The sequence below is a fragment of the Stigmatopora argus genome, chromosome 2, assembly GCF_051989625.1.
Source record: "Stigmatopora argus isolate UIUO_Sarg chromosome 2, RoL_Sarg_1.0, whole genome shotgun sequence".
NCBI classification, from domain to species: domain Eukaryota; kingdom Metazoa; phylum Chordata; class Actinopteri; order Syngnathiformes; family Syngnathidae; genus Stigmatopora; species Stigmatopora argus.
This window is the reverse complement of record NC_135388.1, coordinates 2976436-2993967: the sequence shown is the minus strand read 5'-3', so window position 1 is coordinate 2993967 and position 17532 is coordinate 2976436. Positions and strand designations below refer to the sequence as shown.

The window sequence follows — 17532 nt, the reverse complement described above, 5'->3', positions numbered from 1 at the left end:
AATACGCCCCCCCCCCCCCCAAAAAGCCTCTAAAATTTTAACGTTAAAAAGTGTGCCTTTTCTGACATATTTGAGTAAATCTCTGCACCGGTTTGCACTGGGCTGAAATGAGATAGAAAAGGAGGTGTTGCCAAGGGGCTGCTGTATTTTCATTTAACAAAGTCTGATATTTTGGAGTGTTTGTCAGGTGATCATCACGGCTCCCTCGGGCAAGCCGGCAGGTCTTTCATTCCACCGTGTTGAGCACACTGGCGCAAAAATCAACGTATTTGCCTAGCGAAAGTGACAGCTCGTATATTGTCAACGCGGCGCCTCTAATTACGATCCGCCAAGCGTGAACAAGTCAGAGTGACAGGACCTCGATATCATTCGGCTTTTGCGGGGCCACGCGCACAACATAATCCAGCTGTCACGCCGATATTACTGGACAGTCCATGTTGGATGACAATACAAACAAAAATCATATTAACTGACGTGACCAAACATTTTTATTGCTAATTATAATCTGACCTGCGTCTTTCATCGAAATTCAATGGACAGCATATTTCATAAAATCTCAATCCAATGGTGAACAAATAATATATTCAACATATGATGATGACAAAACTATACGTTCTACAGTATGTGCTAAATCTAATTAAATACAAGTACAAAGAAAATTGCTTCTAATGATGCTTATAAAGTTCAACGCGAAATTAATATTGGATCTTTAAGCACTGTAAAATTATGTTCTTTTATTTTTTTTGTATTTGCAATCTAAATAAACAGTCACTGCAGTAGAGTTTTAGAAAAGGTAAGGGGGATTGATTTTATGTATTTTTTATATTATTTTTTTTAAGAAGTGTATTGCTAATAAGCTAACACCTCTGGGATCGAGGGTTCGATTCCCAGGTCGGTCCACTTTGTGTGGCGTTTGCATGTTCGCCCTTGGCTTGTGTGGGTTTTCTCCGGGTACTCCGGTTTCCTCCCACATGCATGCTAGGCTAGCTGGCTAACAGTCTAAATTGCCCCTAGCTATGATTGGTTGTCCGTCTCCTTGCGCCCTGCGATTGGCCGGCCACCAATTCGAGCTGTCAGCGGGGATAGGCTCCAGCACCCCCGGCGTCGCTTGTGAAGAGAAGCGGTTCAGAAAATGAATGACTGATAAAAAAAAACAATTAAAAACAAAGTAACTTAAACCTAACAATGACTCATAACAGCTAAAAAATAGCCATTAATTTCCGTGAGCAATAGCAAAATTACTATCGAAAATCTCCCATAAAATTGATAAAATTCCTCTTGAATATCTTTAAAAAAAAACAGGAATAAGATAAGATGTAAAAAGTAAGCATAGTACCTTTACTAGCGCTCATTTAGCGTTCCCAATGTACCTAAAGTAAATAGCACACAAGAAATGTCGGTCGGGATTGAACCCTCGATCTCCGAACTGTGAATCAGACGGGCGTCCCACTCCTCCACCGGACCGAATGGTTAATCAAATCAGCAAAATTCAATTTGTAAGCTTTTTTTTCCTAATCAAATGACTCCATTTAATCAATTAATAGATGACAAGAATCCGCGCAAAGGAAGATGGATGAAACAGCCAAGCTAATTAACAGAATCATTTTTCATAAAATGTCTGAAATTTTAGCGACATCCCAAAAACAACGTCTCGATATTTATTTCTGAACGCCCAATTTTAGAGTGTCTTTGGACTCAAAGACTCACGTGGCGGTCCTCGACGAGAGTCGCACCCGCTCGATATATGCTACTGGATTTAACATGCTATGTACGCTGTATATCTGGCAGCTAATTGCGGGTAAAGTCACAACAACGGATTCCTGTCAACCCGCAGAGAAGCCTTGAAAGAACCATTTGTCTCAACCTTGCGCCTGAAGCAATCAGGAGGCACGTTTAGGCCCTCAGGTTTCACCGCCATAGCGTTGCCTCGGGCCATATAGCCTTGCCCGTAAGTTCCTCCATTGAGACCAAGTATTTGCCACTGCGGCGATGCCTTCAATGGCTGCCATCGATTTCTTACCCCCCCAAAAATTGCTCTTTGTTTGGCTGGTTTTCCAGATTTGATCGCCAGTATCGTGTTGAAAAGTTCACAATTTTATTGTCATTTGGGAAAAATAAAATGCCTTCTTGATGATCTTATTAATATGTTGACTACTGCTTATTGAATACATTGACTGCTAATTTATTATGTTGACTACAGTAAGACCTCGACATACAAGTGCCCCGACATACGAGGAATTTGAGATACGAGTAAAATTTCGGGCAAATATTTATCTTGAGATACGACACAAATTTTGATATACAGTGGTACCTCGAGATACGAGCTTAATCCGTTCCGGGACTGAGCTTGTATGTCGAGCTTTTCGTAACTCAAGCGGACGTTTCCCATTGAAATGAACTACAAACAATTTAATCGGTTCCAACCCTCTGCAAAAACACCAAAAACAGGATATTTGATTGTTTTATTTCTTCTAATTTGCCATCTATTAACAAAGTAACACATAACTAGTGGTTTAATAGTAATAAAATGTGTTTAATATAACTAAAATTGGCTATCGATGTTGTGTGCACGAGTATACTTGATTACCCAGAAAGCCCTATTTTTGCCCGCGCATGCGCATTGTGCGTTTCCTGGTCGAAACTCGTCTGAATAAATCATTCAGTGCTCGTAGATATCTGTTTAGACGAAAGAGATGCAGCAAAAAAAGACAGTGCGCTACAATGATAAATAGCCTCTCATGTCATGGCCACCTGGCTTGGTTGCATCTCGAAATTTTGATCGTATTGTGGGCGAATTATTCGATCGAAATTTTCGTTGTACCACGAGAATGTCGTACCACGAGCTGATCATAGGTCGAGGTACCACTGTAGAGTAGACAGCGGACACGAGAGGCTGCTCATAAGTGCTAAAAAGTCTCCCCTCCGCGAAATCCATCTAATTTCCATACTATTAAACGCATTTAAGTACTATTAAACCACTAGTTATTTATTACTTTGTTAATAGATGGCGAATTAGAACAAATAAAAATGTTTTTCCAATCCAATATCCTGTTTTGGGTGTTTTTTTTCAGAGGGTTGGAACGAATAAATTTGTATTTAGTTCATTTCTATGGGAAACGTTCGCTCTAGTTACGAAAAGCTCGACATACGAGTCCCGGAACGAATTAAGCTCTTATCTCGAGGTACCACTGTATTTATTTATTATGTTGACTACATATGTATTCATGACTTATTAAAAATTATGATTTATTTTTTATGATTATTTATTGACTAGTTATCTGTTAATGTTTGTTTGTTTGTTGTTATTATCTGTGCACTTCCCCACTTACTTATCTTGTTGAATAGTGACTATGTTGTTGAATTCAATTCTCCGAACATGACACAAGGCAAAATGACAAATGGCAGCAATAAATCTTCTCCGCATGCTACGTGAACTATACGCTAACTTCCTCCTTGTGCCCCGCGATTGGCTGGCTGGGATAATCGGTGTGAATGAATGAATATGTCCTCTTGTCCTCCCACTTGATATTAATGCTGAGCATGTTGATCATGTTCATGCATTTTTGATGTGTGTTTATTAGCAGTGTGTTTCACATGGCTCGGGGCCAACGCTGCAGGGCTTTTGGCCATAAATAATCATTTTTAACACTCCCTTCAACCAATGCCAGTGTGGAAAGGAGCGCCATTTGCATTTGGGAGCCGAGAGACCAGCTTTAGAAGCCAGTCAATCAACACAATGGAATGACTAAACTTGACTACACCATTTGTATTTGGAAATTAGGGTTGGGAGACATGGAGAGTGTCATTCATTCATGTTCCGGAACATTTATCCTCACAAGGGCTGTGGGGGTGCCGGAGCAGGGGAGAACATGCAAACTCCACACGGGTGGACGAACCTGGATTCGAACCCAGGACCCCAGAGCTATGAGGCCGACGTGCTATCCACTAGGCGCTCCCACTTATTTATTTATTACTAATTATTACTTATATTGATTATTTATTTTTATTTTGTGTTGATTATGTATCTGTTTGTTGTTGTTATTTGTGCACTTCACTATTTTTTATGTTGTTGACTATGTACTTATTATGTGGCTACTTATTTTTTATTTATTTAGTATTCATTGTTATTATTTATTGATTATTTATTTGTTTGTTATTTGTGCATGTCCCTATTTATTTATGTTGTTGAGTCTGTATTTATTATATGGCTACTTATTTTTTATTTATTTAGTATTCAATGTCATTATTTATTGATTATTTATGTTTGTTTGTTTGTTTGTTGTTGTTATTTGTTTACTTCCCTATTTATTTATGTTGTTGACTATGTACTTATTATGTGGCTACTATGTTTTATTTATTTAATTTTCATTGTCATTTTTTATTGATTATTTATTTTTTTGTTGTTGTTATTTGTGTACGTCCCTATTTATTTGTTGTTTACTATGTACTTATGTGGCTACTTATTTTTTATTTATTTAGTATTTATTGTCATTATTTATTGATGATTTGTTGATGATGTATCAGTTTTTGTTTGTTTGTTTGTTGTTGTTATTTGTATACTTCCATATTTATTTATGTTGTTCACTATTTTTATGTGGCTACTTATTTTATATTTTATATTCATTGTCATTATTTATTTATTATGACTTATTGATGACATATCAGTTGTTTTGTTTGTTTGTTGTCATTTGTGCACTTCCCTATTTTTTTATGTTGTTGACTATGTATTTAGTATGTGGCTACTTATTTTTTAATTTATTTATTATTCATTATTTATTATTGATTTATTGATGATGTATCAGTTTGTTTGTTTGTTTGTTGTTGTTATTTGTGAACTTCCCTATTTATTTATATTGTTAACTATTCATTGTCATTATTTATTGATTATTTATTCATTTCTTGTTGTCATTTGTGCACTTTGCGGTTAAGCTGTAAATCTCATTATCATGACAATAAAGCCAAATTCAATTCAATCCAATCCAATTAAATAAAAAGGTGAGTACGCCTGTTTGCCCCGCCTCCCCTCCAGGTGAACAATCCCTCCGGACCGCCTCCCGAAAAGCCTCGGCGGTCTCCCGCCGAAGCAGCCGGTCAGCAAATTGCGGCGTCCCGTCTCGCGAGATGGCGCAGTGCTGAGCTGTGGACTCGGCCGGCCGTAAAGAGGTTCAGGTGCAAACAAACATCCCATTTAGTGGCGCGGCTCCTCCATTTAGGCGGCGATTACGGCCCTCGGGGTCCTGGCTCAGCACTGAATTATGAATTAAGTTGTCAGGAGAGCCTCCGCTTATGAGCTGAGGGGCTCATTGAAATTTAATTTGAAAAGGGATTCTGTTAAGAATGTATGCTCAGCAAGCTCCCGCGCCGGACTAAGTACAGACGAGTGCGATGGAAAGAAAAGAATGAGTGGTCGCCTCGCTCTTATTACGTTATAGCGCGCTAGAAAGAAGCTCTTTCTATTAGATGGAGCACCTTAAGTGAACATCATCTCAAAGCTGTTTGATACATATTTACACGTCTCGCTTGGAAAGTGACTCAGGAAGTGCACCATGGCGAAAAAAAATTGGTCGAAAACCATGAAATCAATTCAAATACGATAGCCTGACTGAGAATCTACGTTTGAAAGCCCTGGCACTTTTTTACACGCCTAATCAGAGTATAAAATTAAAACCTGGAGTGCGTTTTGAAGCTCCGAAATGAAACCGAAATGCAGTGAATTTTAAAACTTAACACTGACATCAATTCAAGTATTATTTTAAATAACTCTAATCTGGAAAGCCTTTAAAATTCAAATTTACATCCTTACACTTTGTTTTAAAAGATGACATGATTAACTAATTCAAAACATTAATGCCCATGTCCAAGCCTGGCAATAGAGTTTCGAACCCTCGACCCCGGAACTGCGAGGCCGGCTCGCAAACCACTTTTCCACCGGGCCGCCCAGTTAGCGTTTGTATCTATTACAATTAACCAACAAAAAAATATATACTGTTTTGTAAATTAGTTCCTTTTGGTTAACAATAATAATAGTTTTTTAGAAATTCAAAATGTAACTTTATTGCTCAACGAAACACAAACAAAAACAAACTAAACTTTTTATTTTATATTGAAAAAATAACATTATTATTCCAGTCTAAATTTTGTCCTTTAACAATTAACAAAAAAATACAATTTACAAAACATTTTTTCTATTGTTTTCTAAAGTAGTTAATTTTAGTTAACAATAATAACCTTTGTTCGAATGGTTATACGTAGAAATTCAAAATGTAACTTTATTGCTCCACGAGACACAAACAAAAACAAACAAAACTTTTAGTTTTATTCAACAGTCCTCGTTTCGCACCAATTGTGCCAATTGAAAAAAACAACTACTATTCCAGTCTAAATTTTGTCCTTTAACAATTAACAAAAAAATACAATAAAACATTTTGTTCTATTGTTTTCTAAAGTAGTTCCTTTGGGCTAACAATAATAACCTTTGTTCGAATGGTTGTACGTAGAAATTCAAAATGTAACTTTATTACTCCATGAGACACAAACAAAAACAAACAAAACTTTTTATTTTAAAACTATTTTATCAACAGTCCTCATTTCACATCGATTGTGCCAATTGAAAAAACAAACATTATTATTTATGTCTAAATTTAGTCCTTTAGAATCTGTGCTTTGGTTTAACGACTTCGTGGCCTAAACAAACCGACAGTTTCTTGCTAATGCTAATGCTATTCTCTCCCTGCTGTCGCCTCTCCCATTAAAAAGAAATAGACATTCATCATCATCAATGTCATTGAATAAGTTAAGAGACACGTCAAATCTAGGTTTCGCTTATTTTGATCCCACCAGGGAAGCCCCGAGCCCACTTCTGCTCGTTAGCATGCACGCCATGTAAGCTATCTTTTATCATTTAGCTCTCCGAGGGCACCGTCTTCAATCGGGGAACGTTCCTTTTAACGTTAAAAGCCTCGTGTCGCGTGACCTCAAGGTGTCACCGTGGACGGGACCCTGACTCTCCTACATTTCTGCCAGATGTTTGGGGAGCCCCCTCGGGGTGGTGTAGGGGGCACGGGGGAGCAGACGGCGCTGCCAAAGTGTAACTGCTAAAAGGTCCCTCGGGGACCATCGATGGCCATCTGAAAGGTCTTTGGAAGGAGAACGGGCCCTTCACTCGCCACTGCTAGCGGAATTCCGAGCTAATCCGAGAGCTAGCATAATTGTCATTTTAGCTATTTTACATTTAAAACAATTATTAGAAATACAAACACTTTTTAGGAGCTATAAACAACGTCTTGAAACGCTAGATGGAATATATCTCACTCCTTGTTGGATTGGACGGGTGACCAATCAGTTCTAGGCTGGTGTCATTTATGTTAGTAACGGGTCGTTCCAGATCTGGACTACGTTTAGAATCCTACCCCATCGATTTTTTAAATAATCGTCAATTAAAAAAATGTTTGAAAGTACTCTATATAGAATATATCTAACTCCACGTCATTGTATTGGACGGGTGACCAATCAGTTCTAGGCTTCTGTCATTTATGTTAATAACGGGTCGTTGCAGATCCGGACTACGTTTGGAATCCTACCCATCGATTTTTTAATAATTGTCAATCAAAAAATGTTTTAAAGTACTCTAGATAGAATATATCTAACTCCTCATTATTGAATTGGACGGGTGACCAATCAGTTCTAGGTTTGTCTCATTTAGATTAGATTAGATAACTTTATTCATCCTGTATTTGGGAAATTTCACTGTCACAGTAGCAAGAGGGTGAGAATACAGACACAGCAAAATACATTTTAGACAAATAAATAGGTCATTAATAAGTTGATAAATAAATAAATGTTTATGTTAATAACGGGTCGTTGCAGATTTGGCCGATGTTTGGAATCCTACCCTCGATTTTTTAATAATCCTCAATCAAAAAATGTTTGAAAACGGCTTCCCAAATAAATACGACAAATAATAAAAGCTAGTCCTATCCGCACAACAACCACTTTGAAGACCATTAAATATATTTTTATGAATTTAAATGTCATTATTTTTGTATTATTCTTTCATTGCTTGCTCGAGTTAGTGTGAACATAGTGTTTGGTAAATATCATATTTCAATTGGTAAATATTAATTGTGGGATGCGTGTTCCACAACATGCTAGCATAACCTTTTTAGCAATAGAAGACAAAAGCAGTGAATCACAAGTCGAAAAGTTTTTCAAAAATGTTATCACATTTTGAGTCTGAAATAATTTCACTTCATGGAACACTTTATTTTAATTTTATTTTTTAATGTTTTTAACAAAATTAAACAAATATGGATTTGTCACCCTGCTGCATGCAACTAAATCGCAACGATCCTTCCAAGTATATTCATTATATTCATTGTCCATAACGCTTATCCTCACAAGGATCAGGGGGGGTGCTGGAGCCTACCCTATGAACCCCCTGAATTGGTGGCCAGCCAATCACAGAAATCAATTAAATCATTTCCCCAAAATTGCTCCATCTGTGACCATCACGCGATCTAAAATAATTCAAATGCTTTCAATTTCCAGAACTTTGAAGCCCAATCCTTCTCTGGAACGACCCCCAACGTTGACCCCGGGGGCGGGGCCGCTGACCGGCAACCAATGGGACGAGGCAAATATGTTCTGGTTTGGCGTTGATTGATAGAAAAGAGTCGGGGGTCGGCCACCGTGCCATATTACGGCGCGGCAGGATCTGACCTTCACCCTGGCGCTGTCCATTGGCGCCCCCGACCATCTTCCTCTCTACCCACACACCCGCAGACGCGATTGACAGCTCCCGGGGTCGAAGCCGCCGGGTGACGCGAAGGAGGTGGCAGATCCGGGCGAGGGAGGGGGACGTGTGGCCCCCGCGAGCCGGAGGTCTCGCTTCCAGGCGCAGTGTGAACTAATGCTATGTGTGTGCCAGTGTGTGTGTGTTTTAGTGTGTATTGCTTCAAGGGTGGTTTAACTGGGAAAAAAACAGCAAGAATATTTAGATGGAGCCCAGAAGCATGGTTACCAAAATTCCCTATAAACTGCACTACAAAGTATATTGCAATGGAATTACCGTATTTTCTCGCATATTAGCCGGCTTCGCATATAAGTCACACCCTTAAAATTGCCTCAAAATCGTTGAATTTTACGATTTCTCACGTATAAGCCGCACCCTGATTCACAATTTTCACCTCCATATTCATGGTTTTAATAGGGTGTACAAATGTGTTACTTTGAAGGGAAAATCTTGAGAAAAATTATCGCACGTGGTATTTCTGAGATACTGTATAAATTGAAAGGATTGTCTTCTGGATTGGACATTTCGAAAGGGTGTTGCCTGCACGTAGACAAATTCAAAAAGGAAGTCATGTGAGCAATACAACCAGGAAGTGTGTCCGTAGCGGTCTCGTTTGTCATCCCTAGCTTGGCCGCTTTGTCTCGCGTTATGGCGTTTCGTGCATGTCACGTCTAATTTGTGCGCATATAAGCCAGTCATCTTTTTTTTTAAGCGACAAATACGGCGTATATGCGAGAAAATACGGTAAGTGCCGCTAATGCTAACCCTGCTAAAGTGAATGTGGCACGTCGACTCCTCAAATCAAAGTAAATAAAACTGTACTTCTTTTAAGTTGGAGTGTGCGCAAATAGAAGAACAAGCGGTGAAACTGGGTTTAATCTCTTCATTTTCGATTGGAAAAGGTCAACTCTCAAAAAACGTGCTACGAAGCTAAAGTTGTTAGCAAGTTTTCGATGGAAAAATATGGACTAAATGGAAGCTAGGCTACCTCAAGCGACATATTTAGCAGAAAAGTCATTTGAATGAAAATGAGAAGTGGGAAGGCTAGACTTGAAAAATAAGATAAAATTGAAGTCAGATTTTTGCATTTTCTAGTAACATGTTTTATTTTTGGATATTAATCATTAAATTTTATTACTACTCGATCATTTATGGGTAATAGAAATGCAGGGCACTTCTGATGTTGCTCACAGTGGTCCTCAGTGTGGTCTGTATGCCCAGTTATATGATTTTCTGTTTAAAAAATGGCACGAAAACGACTGATTTGAGCCCAATTTTGGCGTCATGATGACAAATATCCAATTTCAGAGTTGAAAACGCGAAAGCTGACGTCTACCGGGATGTTCCTTTGCGTGGGTTTTTGCTGTGGCAGATGTCATCGCCTTTGAAGGCAAACATCGTGCTTGAAAATGAGTAAAAAAAACTCTAATTGGGTGAGACAGTCCAAGAGGGATCATGTCATGATATTCGTCAGTGGAGTGATGTCGGTTGGTTGTGGGGAATCTGTTGCGCTGCTCCTTTTGTTCGCGGCAAAAAAAACTCTCAAGTGAGCAACAGGGGCCGCTTTGCATGAGTTATTTTCTCCTTTTTTTCAGGGTGAGATAAGCTGTCTACTGCGATTGTTGATATTCTTTTGACAAGACAAAAATATTGTGGATTTTTTGTATTTTGGGCTATGTTCACACTCAAGTTGTTGTTTTTTGTTACTCTCAATTGCTTTGTGATTGTTCATATTGAAGAATAAAAAAAATAAAAATGAATTTTGAAGGCAATACAACAGCAAACAGTCCATCGATAGCGAACGTGAGGGTGGAGGCGTGGCAAACCGCCAACCCGAAAAACGAAGGTAACAAAAGATTACAAAAAAATTAGAATTCAGTTTTGTGTAAAGTTACATTAAACGTATGTTTGAGTGTCTGTATATATTAATCCAAGTTAATTTAAATTTGTTTGTTCCGTTTACGAGTGCGTTGTCGTGGAAAAAAACGAACCACGCCCCCAAACGTCTCTGTCTCCCGTCGGCAAAATCTGCCCAATTTTAGTTAGATTAAACACATTTTATTACTATTAAACCACTAGTTATGTGTTACTTTGTTAATAGATGGTGAATTAGAAGAAATAAAACATTTTCCCAATCAAATATCCTGTTTTTGGTGTTTTTTCAGAGGGCTGGAACGAATTCATTTGTTTTCCATTCATTTCAATGGAAAACGTCCGCTCGAGTTACGAGAATCTCGTCATACGAGCTCAGTTCCGGAACGGATTAAGCTCGTATCTCGAGGTACCACTGTATGTATATATGTATTTATGTATATATATTTATGTATATATATTTATGTGTATATATATATATATATATATATATATATATATATATATATATAATTTATTTATTTAATTTTTTTTTTAGGTGAAAGGCATATCCAAGATGATAAAGTGTCGTCGGGGACACAGCTGCTACTTCCTCACCGGCTCATGCGTGCGCACACTGCACAAATTGTGGAGCACTTTGCTCACGGCACCATTGGCTACCCGTTCCAAACTGAATAAAACATGGAGGTGCTTGATTTAATGTGTGGCGTCAACAACAACAACACAATTAAACACACCCAAACGCATAGACAGTGGACGCCACGGTGCACTTTTGCGTACAAGTCACACACCTGCATTCCAAATGAGCGGCAATTTGAGTGCTTTTTTTGTTTAAACGCTGAAAAGCACTTTTCCAATGATTGCGTCGAAGTGCTGGAGGACGTGAGCGTGATATTGTTTTTATGTTTTAAATAATAGCAAAAAATGAGGTTGATCCGGTGGTCGAGTGGATAGCGCGTCTGCCTCGCAGTTGTGCGGTCAAGGGTTCGATACCCGGTTGGTCCTCACTGTTTGGAGTTTGCATGTTCTTAAGCAAGCGTGGGGTTTCTCCGGGTACTCTGGGTTTCCTCCCATATCCCCAAAACATGCATGCTAGGCAAGCTTGTTGCTAAGCTATCTTGTTGCTAGGCTAGCTTGTTGAACACTACAAATTGTCCCTAGCTATAATTGAATTGAATTATTGTTGTTAGACATGTATATTGAGATTTAAAGTTTCACCACAAAGTGGATAAATAACAACAACAAACAAGCATATAAATAATCAATAAATAATAACATTAAATAAATAATTGATAAATAGTCATAGTCACATTATAAGTCTTCAACAACATGAATAAGTGGGGAAGTGCCACTGATTCAGGGTGTCCCCTGCCTTGTGCCCACAGTTATCTGGGATATGCTCCAGCACCCCCCGCAAACCTTGTCAGGATAAGCATTTCGGAAATAAACGAATCAAATGTTAAGATTTCTTGCATTGCTACTTTAACGAGGATCATGGATAGGTTAGGTCGCTTTTCCCTAAATTGTACGTAATTAGCAACTCGCTGAGAAACAAACGTGTGGGTTTTCTCCGGGTACTCCAGTTTCCTCCCATAGTACAAAAACATGCTAGGCTAGCTAGTTCAACACTAAATTAACTGTCCTGAGTCTCCTTGGGCCCTGCGATTGGCTGTCCACCGATTCAGGATGTCAACTGGGATAGGCTCCATCACCCCCCGCGAGCCTTGTGAGGATAAGCGGTTAGGAAAATGACTAAAAGAAATGTTGCTGTTCCTAACAATATAATGGAAATAGGTTAGGTTGTTTTTCCCTAATTTGTACTTAATTGGCAACTCGCTGAGAAACAATCATGTGGGTTTTCTCCGGGTACTCCGGTTTCCTCCCATACTACAAAAACACGCTCGGCTAGCTTGTTGAACACTCTAAATTAACTGTCCTGAGTCTCCTTGGGCCCTGTGATTGGCTAGCCACCGATTCAGGGTGTCAACTGGGATAGGCTCCGTCACCCCCCGCAAGCCTTGTGAGGATAAGCGGTTAGTAAAATGACTAAAAGAAATGGTACATTTCTTTCATTGCTCTTCCTAACAAATCTGATGGAAATGGGTTAGGTTGTTTCCCCTAATTTGTACTTGATTAGCAACTTGCTGAGAAACAAACGTTTATCAAAGCAAAAAGGAGGAGAATGTGATTGTGAAAGAAGCACAGTTGCCTTCCCCGCATGAGAGAATGTCAGCCCAGAGCTTCAGATGGACGGAAACGATGGCATCGCAGCGGCTATCGTGTCACCCCCTACTCCTAGCGTCTGTTAGCCAAGCCTGTGGCTAAGCCTATTGCCTTGTTTTTCGCCACTTTGGTATAAATGTATCTCATCGGATTTTATGAAAATATCGTGTTCAGGGGTGGAGCTTAATGGCTGCTACCGGGCCCCTCCCTCTCTGGGGTGTAAAGTGGGTGTGGTTAGGGGGAGAGTATAAAACCAAGGTTAAAGCTTTAGCGTTTCGGTGTTAAAATGTATTATCATATTACGTACATATAATGCTAGTTTGATGATCATCCCTTTATTGATCCGTGAGTTATCTTGAATACAAATGGGCAAACTAGAGTGACTTTTGAATCGACTACACATTTTACAACAGGTTTCTTCTTCCAAAAAGGTCAGATGAGATAGGCTCCAGCACCCCGTGACCCTTGAGGTTACACAGTACAGAAAAAGAACTAAATACAATTTTAAAAAAATACATTGTAGTGATATACTATTGGTGCAAATGCCAACGTAAATGGATCCCTTTTCCGTTATAATGTTTGTTACTAAAAAAAAATGAACGCAATTTTGTCGACACATTCGTTTATTTTTATTTATTTATTATTTATTTATTTGCGTTTTTTTTTCTTTCTTTTTTTATGATGTTATTCGTTTTGTGCTGTAAAATAACGAGCATTTTAGTACAAATGTACTTTGTCGGCAGGAAGAACACAACAACAATAAAACAAAATAGCGGTCGTGGTCATTTGTTTGGTTGCATTTGTTTGTGTGTCTGACCTTCGTGCATGAGTTAGATCTCCATTAAACACCATCGGAATCAGGCAGGCGGACATCTGGAAGTCTTGAAGGTGTTTTATATTTTTTTTAAAGTACAAAAAAAGGAAGAAGTGACTCCAAAAAATGCAGATTGGCCTGATGAGTAGAGCGTGCAAGTTTCAGTGTCGGCACGCAAGCTGGTTTTAGAGTCAATTGACAACAGGTGAGACGTCACCACGCGATAGGAATTGACGCATGCGCGTGAATTTCGTGTAGCAACACTGACATCTAACGGTCGTTGAAGAATCCGCGCTCGTGGACAATGGAAATGAAATGGATATTTTTCCTTGAGTTTTCTTATTGGAGTAATATTGCAGTATTTGGGATCATATATTTTAATATTTTTAGGTTACATGTAAATGAAATAGGTTGGTATTATTCGAAAATAGTTAAAGGTACAGTATTACTTTACATAAAGAAAATGTAATCGTTTAAAAATATTTACTTCAATATTAGATATACTATATATTGTATATGAATACTTTGCTGATAAACGTATCAGCATTTAAAAATACAAATTAATTTGTACTAAAAAGAAAATTATTTTTCCAATAACAATACCAAAAAATAAAACTGTATGAATAAATAATAATAAAAATAAATTTATTTTTTAAATAACACCCCCCAAAAAAAACATTCTATGTATTTTTTTTAAAATTATATTGCATATGTCAAAACAGTAATTAGGTTAAAAAATATATATACCTGTCATTAATAGGTACATATGGAAATATAATTTTAAAACATTTTAAAATCAATTTTTAACATTTCTTTGCAAAGAAAATAGAATCAAGCAGGGTAAATATTTAGCATATGGAAAAAAATGTTTTATTTATACAAGGAAAGACAGCACAAATACATAGATTAACTCTACCTGCACTATCGAACAAAGTGGGCAATTTTTCGATTCAGACGGCGAGGACGAAGCTCTCCACTTTGGTCCCGTAGGCCGGCTTGAGGAAGCGCTGCAGTTCGTGTTTGCTCAGCCACATGAGGGGGCCGTTGGGCTCGGCTTTGGATGCGGCGTCACGTGTCACGAAGGCTTTGAAGAAGAAGATCTTGGCCCCCACCGACGTGCTGCTGCGCGTGGCACTGGGCAGCTTGTACTTGTACACGCCACACGGCGCCGGGCCCAGGAAGGTGGCCTCCAGGGCAGGCTCTGCCAAAGGATCAAGTCCAAAAAATGTATCAAATTACCATATTTATTCGAGTATAACGCGCACTCATAATTTGTGAGTAAAAATTGGTATAAAATGTTTTTTTCAGATCACACCATGGATTGCACGGGTACAGTAATCCCTCGATTATCGCTACTTCACTTATTGTGAATTCACTACTTTACGATTTTTTTTCTGCTATTAGTTTGTAATTGTTTGCGTATTTATTTGTCTGTTTGTTTATTTAGGTATTTATTTGTTTATTTATATATGTATTTATTTATTTATTTATCTATTTATTTTTTATGTTTGTTTGTTTATTTGTGTATTTATTTATTTGGTTATGTGTTTGTTTGCTTGTTTATTTATATATTTATGTATGTATTTATTTATATATATTTATTTGTTTAAGTATTTTTTTGTTTGTTTATGTATTTATTTATTTGGATATGTATTTGTTTGTCTATTTATGTATTTATTTATATATATATTTATTTATGTATGTATGTATCTATTTATCTGTTTATGTATTTGTTTGTTTATTTCTGTATTTATTTATTTGTTTATTTATATATTTATGTATTTATTTAAGTATTTATGTATGTATTTATGTAGGTATATGTTTACGTATTTATTTATTTATCTATTTATTTGTTTGTTTGTTTATTTTTTCCCAATGCTGAGTCCTAGCAGCTAGAGTGGCTTCCACTTACCAGTTTCAGCGTGGATTTTCACATTTTTATGACTTGAAAAAAAATATTATTAATAACTTTTCAATTTCATAAAAATGTGAAAATCCACGCTGAAACTCGTAAGCAGAAGCCACTCTTGCTAATAGGACTCGGCACTGAACTAAACATGCATGCTAGGCTAGCTTCTTGAACACTCTAAATTGCCGCTAGCTATAATTGGTTGTCCTTTGTCTCCTTGTACTCCCCGCCTGGTGCCCTAAGTCAGCTGGGATAGGCTCCAGCACCCCCCGCGAGCCTTGTGCAGATAAGCGGTTCAGATAATGAATGAATGAACGACGGGGGCCTGGTGTGTGTGGGGTTTAAAACGTTAAATGTCTATTTCTCTGGCGAATGAGGTACCAGTGTTTTGAGACCACAAATACCTGAGATGGAGGCGAGCGCCCTCTGGGCTGTGTCTCTCAACGTTTCTCCGGGGCTCCACTGAGCCTGCGGCAGGAGCCAGAGCTTGTCGCTTCCCACCTGTTGCTGGGACAGCAGCACCAACGACTCGGACAGGAGACGTGATGACGAGCCGAGGTCCTTGTCCACCTCATCTGCAGGACCATAAGCGAAGACAGCGTCACTTGGCAATCGGGGAAACTTTTGACAACTGTCAACTAAGTCAATAATAAATGATTTTTAAAAATACATTCTGCCATATGACATACAAAACAGGTCTGAATCGCTATTAACATGTGTTTTGGTGGGAAATAAAGAAAAGTTGGGTGCACATGCGCTTGTGTCCACTAGTAGGCAGCAGTCCGACGCAGTGCCCTGACAGGATGTCATCGTGTTTGGACGCACGAGGGTGCTGTTTTCCCAGTTCAAGCCCAATATTGAGTGATTTTGATTTTTTTAGATGTTTTTTTTCATATTTAGAATCCCGCATTTAAGCAGGTTATGACTAAGGCTGGTTTGCACTAAAATAAACTGAGAAAATGATACAAAGAAGTTGTAAAAGTAGGAGTATATGGTATTGTCCTGACCCGTGACCCTGGGGGCAGGCTGGAATTCCTTAAATTTGCGTTCCCACTCATCCTCCAGATCCTGCGTCAGCACGATATCTTGCTCCCTGTGCTCGTAGTCGTCGTCATCGTCTTCGTCCTCTTCTGACTGCTTCCTCCTCAGCCGCTCCGCGTCCTCCATCAGACGCAGCTCGTGGTCAGAAAGAAGGCTTTTCTCCATTTCCATCTGACAAAATAGTTTTGGAAAAGTTCAAGTCACTAATACGTAATGGTATTATAATACACACATCAGGGGTTAGAGACCCATTTTCCTAATTTTTAGGAAGTTCACTTTTTTTCTGGCCGCCATGTTGGCTGGGTCTCATATTTTTTCAATGTGGAGGTATCATGTAACAGTACATACATAAATGGTATCTTAAATTTTTCAATATTTGAGGATTTTATTGTATTCAAAAGAACATAAATAATAACAATAATAATTGCATTTTTGTATATTGTAGTATATTAGACGCACCTGCTGCATCATCCGAGCAAAGCGTTGCTCTATTGGACTCAAATCAGCCGAAATGACCGGCAGACGCTGCAAACACACGGCAGCCATCAGATTCCACGGGGAACGCGGTGTTTCTGGGGCTATTTTCCTCCGCAAAATTGCCCGGCATGAAGAACTGCTGGAAAAATAACGAAATACACAATTAGCTACCGGGTTCCTTTCATAACGTGAAAGAAAACATATAAGAGGCCGACTTGCCACCCTTCCACAGGGAGCCGCCATCTTTTGTGTAACGTTTAGGGTCTTCCGGAAAACAACATCCCCAACTACAAACGACTCGTAAAGCACGAAGACACAAATAGTTCAATGTGACATTTCTTCACATTATAATTATTTGAATGATTTACTACAATGTAAAGAAATTTTATGAGTGTAATGATGTAA

At 38.4% G+C, this 17532-nt stretch overlaps 1 protein-coding gene and 1 long non-coding RNA gene across 2 annotated transcripts in view; both read right to left on the bottom strand.

Moving 5' to 3' along the window:
• LOC144092147 (uncharacterized) overlaps positions 1 to 13808 on the bottom strand; it is a 44374-nt gene extending 30566 nt beyond the window's left edge. Inside the window, exon 1 of the long non-coding RNA XR_013305986.1 lies at positions 13704 to 13808. This is a non-coding gene — a long non-coding RNA (uncharacterized LOC144092147). The remainder of the gene's footprint in view (positions 1 to 13703) is intronic.
• A 739-nt stretch (positions 13809 to 14547) lies between these two features.
• On the bottom strand, positions 14548 to 17400 carry mrpl46 (mitochondrial ribosomal protein L46). Its single transcript, XM_077589816.1, has 4 exons — positions 17110 to 17400; positions 16617 to 16821; positions 16014 to 16184; positions 14548 to 14901 (listed from the first exon to the last, which is right to left on the bottom strand). The coding sequence occupies exons 1-4, from the start codon at positions 17368 to 17370 to the stop codon at positions 14651 to 14653; spliced, it is 888 nt and encodes a 295-aa protein (XP_077445942.1). The 5' UTR covers positions 17371 to 17400; the 3' UTR covers positions 14548 to 14650.
• Positions 17401 to 17532: the final 132 nt, after the last annotated feature.